The 5,674-nt window shown below is 57.5% G+C and overlaps 1 protein-coding gene across 1 annotated transcript; it reads right to left on the bottom strand.

The window, feature by feature from the left end:
- Window positions 1-1,691: 1,691 nt before the first annotated feature.
- Window positions 1,692-5,104, bottom strand: FOXC1 (forkhead box C1; the record flags this gene model as incomplete). The annotated part of the gene is made up of 1 exon (XM_081087945.1): window positions 1,692-5,104. The coding sequence occupies one exon, from the start codon at window positions 5,102-5,104 to the stop codon at window positions 3,464-3,466; it is 1,641 nt and encodes a 546-aa protein (XP_080944071.1). The 3' UTR covers window positions 1,692-3,463.
- Between the last annotated feature and the right edge of the window lie 570 nt (window positions 5,105-5,674).

Below are 5,674 nucleotides of genomic sequence, written 5' to 3'. Positions count from 1 at the left end.
CTTTGCTATATAGGTGTGACACAAACACCTTCCTGGACACGTATGTCTTCATGCCTGATTTTCAAACGCTGGAAACCAAAAGGGCAAAACTGGTTGTTAAAACGCCTTCCCCATGCAAGCACTTAAACGCTGCCCAGGGGCTCTTCTTGGTCCACTAATGCCAGAATACTCCTACCGGTTCCCTCTCCAGCCACAGGGACTGGAGACCCAGAAAGGAGGAGCAAGGGGCGACCGAAGCCCACTCCACATCCTGGCGGGACCAGGAAGAACTCACCCAGCGCTCCCACTCCAGCTCAGGCCACCAGCGCTCCCTGGGGCGCCAGGGCGGACCTTTCCCGGCGCGCCCACTTCTGTGTCCCATGACCCCTGGCTCTGGGCAGCAGGGTCAGGCTGGATCTAGGCCCCGGGCTGACTGCAGCCGCGATGCCCTGGGGCCACAAACCCCTGGTCGCGGCTGCAGAGGGTCGCGGGCACTCGAAACCTGGGGCCCGCTTGCACGCCTCTCATTCTTTCCGCTAAGCGACTCCCTCGCCTGCCACAGCGAAGTGATCTGGGGCCTCCGTCAACTGCCTTCACACTCGGAGGGGACGCAGCCCTGCCGGGGAGGCTCGCCTGGAGCCCCAGCGCTGAATCCGGCAGGTCGGCGCGTCCAGGCCGAGGGGCCCCGGCCCGGGTTCTCCTGCAAACCCGTGGCTGCCCAGTTTGCGGGCTGGCGCGGGGTGCCCTGTCTCGGGGAGCCACGGAGTGCCTGTGACCTCCCCACCCTGGATGAGCTCCCAAACACACGTGTGTCTTCAAAACAAAGGCGGCGAGCAGTGTACACGGGAAGCGCTGTGTCCGGGCGGCGAGAGGGCGAGGAGCAGAACCCGCTGCCTTCCCGCGGCTCCCCAGCCGGGCGACGAGGGCCGTGCGCTCCACACACACCCCTGCCCCGTGCCACCGTCCCCCCGCTCCCACCCGTCCACCCAGCCGAGGACTTCGCGGGCTCTATTTTCTCCCCAAACAGCAGGTTTCAGGAGGAGGCAGCGAGGAGCCAGGGAAGGGGCGGGGCGGGGGCGAGGTGGGGAGAGGAAGGAGCCCCAAACGCAAACAGGCGGGCGGGCCGCGGCGGGTAATGACACTCATTAGCGAAGGGCCTGCAGTGGGAGCGGCGTCCGGAGGCCGCGTCGGCCGCGAGAGACGCCCCTCGGAGGGCCCGCGGAGAGCCGCAGGCCTCCCCTCGCCGTCCCCCTGTTCCAAAAAGTTGAACCAGGCACGTCTCCGGCTGTTAGAACTGCCCGGGCTGGGGATGGGTCACCCGGTCATAAGGGACGGGTGACCGATCGGTCACCTGCCGCCGCTTTCCTTCCGGGCCTGGACAACCCCGCTCCGGCCACCAGACCCTTTGTCCTCGAACCCCGGCTCCACGCTCGGCTCGCAAAAGTGGACCAACGCACAAACTCTACGAGCTTTGTCAATGGGTTCTTTCCCTTCACCATCCAGCAAGGCGGGGTACCCGAGGGAGCTCCTGGCAGCCCTAGGGCCGAGCGCCGCGCCGGCCGCGTAGGCTCACAAACAGCAGCGGGGCCAGCCCCAGCCAACCTGACCGAGGAGAGAGACACCGTGCCCTGCGCCGCAGCAACCTTCCCTGGCTATTAAGTTACGGCTCTGAGCAAAAAAGACCCGAGTAAATCAGAGGCCATGTAAAGCACTTTTTGACTGAAATTAGAGTGTTTTTATTTGCAGCAATCCTTTAACAATGATCAAATTTTGACAACAAGCAACAGCAATTACTGCTAAGTGTTGCCTCTAGATAGGAGCGGCAGATAGCAGGAAACTGTATTATCTCGAAAACAAACTGAAAGGCCCTGAATGTCTGTAATCAAATCACCATCTCCCTAAAGTCTGATTGACAGGGCTGATCACCCTGAGATAATGAATTTATTACATTTCCTGGGTTATTTACAAAGGGGGAGGGCCAATCCGATTGCCCCCTACGTTTAACTGTAAATTAGCAAGAAAAATTGGATTGGAAAAACAACAACAACAACAACACCCTAGACTAAAATACTCTGCCCCTCTCTCCTTTCTTGTTATTGCTTTAAAACTTTTTCAAAAAATAATTGCTCTACAAACATATCTTCTAAAATAGTTTCCCAAAGATTAAATTCCCCTTTCCAACACACAGTACATTTTAAAAAAACTAATCCTTCTTCATAACACATGGAGGATTGTAAATGTGGATGTCTTATATACATACATTTAAAAATGGTTTATTTTTCCTCTAATAAATGAGTGAAAAAATTGGAAAAAATCTATCCTGCATTTGGTTCACAGGGATGTATAATACACATCCTAATTTTTTATGTGCTACACAAGCCAAATACGTATGTGTCTATCCAGACGCACATTCACCTCTCTGGACACACAGGTATCACTGTGGTAAAGACTGCTGATTCATGGGCATACAATTTCCAAATCATGTTCTGTCATTACTGAGAAAATGTATTTGTGTATACGCCAACTCAGATCTATTTAGAAAAATATGTTTTAGGTAGCCACAAAGCAAGCTAACTATATAGAACATTTTGCAGATGCTGTAGGGGAAAAGTAAACCAAAAGAGACTTCTATGTGAAATTTGATAGGAAATAGTGTTTCTCCATTTTTCAGAGATTTAGGAGAAAGATAATTCCTAGTGTTTTAAGCTCTGAAATATTTTTCTTATAATAATTAAGGCTATATTAAAATATCCAGACATATAGGTATCATTCAAACTGAATGGCAATTTATTAATAAACAAACAATGAATATGTTCAACAAAAAGAAAGAAAAAATGATAGAATAAGATTAATACAGTTTCCCTTTTTATAATGAAAAAAAAGGCACATTGTAAGTTTCAGGAAATTTAACGTCAGGTTTTGGAAACACTTTCTGGCGTTTGGTCCACGACATCCAACTACAAATTAAAAATAAATTACTATGTTGAAATTTACATTTAAAAACAAGTCCATGAATAAAAAGAAAGCGATTTTCATATACGGGGACTTTTCCCCTCCTTTCAACATAGGATAAAATAATATCTTACAGGTGAGAGGTGAGGGAAGGAAAAGGGCCAGGGCATGGGCGAGAGGAGGAAAAGGAAAGCGTGCTCTCTTAAAAGCAAGAAGAAACTTACGTGTTATCTGCAGTAACACTGTCCTTTAATAAACCATGATTTTGCTGTCTCTGTGTAAAATGGTTTATGGTTTTGTTTATTTAGATAAGGCAAAGTGGAGGTGGCTCTCAATTAATCTTTTAAGAAAATAGTTTTTTGTGTGCTGGTGAGTTGACTTTTGGAGGGATTCTGTTCGCTGGTTTGGTGAATATTTTTCAAGATTTTTTAAATTGGATTTTTTTTTTTTTTTGGTTTCGATTTTGCATTGATGGTTCTTTTGGTTGTTCCTGTGCTGGGGTTCGATTCAGTTAGGCTTTGAGATGGGGGTGTCAAAACTTGCTACAGTCATAGACGAAAGCCCCAGATGTGCGGTACAGAGACTGGCTGGAAGGGAAGGCCATCTGACAGCTACTGTTCCCGTTCACTGGAGAGTTGTTCAAGCCGATCCGCTGCGACTCGAACATCTCCCGCACCGAGTGGAAGTTCTGCTGCTGGCTGGGGTAGCCCGCCGCTGCCGCCGCCGCCGCGCTGGCCAGGTGGCCCAGGTCTCCGCCCGCCTGGTTCAGGTACCACGAGGTGAGGCGGCCTTGGTGGGCTGCGGCGTGGTGGCCGGCCTCCTGACCGCTGCCGTGACTCAGGGAGGAGGCGCTGCTGCTAGTGACCGGGGGCAGAGAGTATTCGGGCAGGGGGTCGTCCACGGCTGATCCGCCGGCGCCCCCAGGCGCGCCCTGCAAGTGGCCACCGCGCTCCCCGGCCGCATACAGGCTCATGGCCTGCAGGTTGCAGTGGTAGGTCCCGGCGCCCCCTGCGCTGCCACCCCCACCGCCGCCGCCCCCGCCCGAGCTCCCGGCGCTGGAGCTCTGGCTGCAGGGGGAGCTGTAGAGGGAGCTCTGGCCCGGCGAGTAGGCGCCCAGCGCCAGCGGGGGTGCGATGCCCGTGCGCGAGGACCCGGCCGCCGACGCCAGGAGGCCCGAGCCGAGCTCTGCGGCCGCGCCCTGCGGCGATCCCCGCAGCGATGTCATGATGTTGTCCACGCTGAAGCCCTGGCTGTGGTGCGGCGGCGGCGCGGGCTGCGCGGGCGGTGGCTGTGGCGCGGGCTCCGCGCCATCCAAGCTCAGAGGCCGCGTGGACGGCAGGCTGCCCGGGGGACTGCTCCCGCTGGACAGGCTGCTGCTGCTGCTGTCGGGGCTTTCGATTTTGGGCACCGCGGCGGCGCTGCCGCTGCCCAGGGCGGCAGCCGGGGACAGGGGCTGGGGCGGCGAGGGGCACGTACCGTTCTCGGTTTTGATGTCCTGGATGCGCACAGGCGGCGGCTGCGGTCCAGGCACCGAGCCGTCGGTCTGCTCCGGCGGCGCGGGCGGAGGCTGGCGGCCGGGGGGCGGCGGCGGCGGCTCCTTGAGGTGCAGCCGGTCCTTCTCCTCCTTGTCCTTCACGGCGTCCTTCTTCTTGAAGCGCCGCCGCCGCCGTAGGAAGCTGCCGTTCTCGAACATGTTGTACGAGTCCGGGTCCAGCGTCCAGTAGCTGCCCTTGCCCGGTTTCTTGTCGTCGCGGGGCACCTTGACGAAGCACTCGTTGAGTGAGAGGTTGTGGCGGATGCTGTTCTGCCAGCCCTGCTTATTGTCCCGGTAGAAAGGGAAGCGGTCCATGATGAACTGGTAGATGCCATTGAGGGTGATCTTCTTGTCCGGGGCGTTCTGGATGGCCATGGTGATGAGCGCGATGTAACTATAGGGCGGCTTCACCATGTCCTTGGGCTGCGGCTGCGGCGTGTAGGGCCCGTAGGCGCGGGCCATGCCACCCGGATACTGTTCGGCGTGCGCTGGGTGCGAGTACACGCTCATGGGGGCCGGCATGGCGGTGTAGCCGCCCCCGGCCGCCGCCGCCGCCGCGCGGTAGTAGCTCTGCTCGCCGCCGAGGTAGGGCACCACTCCCAGGGAGTTGGGGCTGGACACGGAGTAGCGCGCCTGCATGGCCCCCGCTCGCCGCCGCCCCGCGCCGCCCGCCGCCCCCCACCCTCGCTCAGGTCGGCCGCGCCGCGCCGGCCGCCCAGTCCGAGTCCGGGCCTCGCGGAGCTGGTGTCGGGCCGCCGCCGCCTCCCCGAGCCGCCAGCTGCGCGCGGCCTCTCCCTGCGCTCGCTCGGGCTCCCGGGGCGCCTCCAGCCACTGCGGGGCCGGCGCCGGCCGCGGAGGAGGGTCGGTGCTAGGGGAGAGGGCCGGACCAGGACGCGGCAAACGGCCTTGAAGGAACTCGCGGAGCCACTTCCAGGCGAGAACGGAAAAAAGAGCCAAAACTGAAAAAACAAGAAGGCGCCCTTCTCGCCACGCCGCCTGCTCCTTCCAGGAGACTGCCCCAGCCGCCGGCGAAGGCGGCCAAATCACCAGGGCGGGGGGCCGCGCGCCGGCCGCCTTCCCGGGCCCCGCGTCACCTTTTTTTTTCAGTCTCTCGCGCGCGGGCCGCTTAAGGAAGCATTGGAAAACTTCTGAACTTTTGAGCATCCGTCACCCAGGCGAGGACTTTTTTACGCAGTTACATTTTTTCCG

Source organism: Myotis nattereri (assembly GCF_964212035.1).
Source record: "Myotis nattereri genome assembly, chromosome: 3".
NCBI classification, from domain to species: domain Eukaryota; kingdom Metazoa; phylum Chordata; class Mammalia; order Chiroptera; family Vespertilionidae; genus Myotis; species Myotis nattereri.
This window is presented reverse-complemented; position numbering and strand designations above follow the sequence as displayed.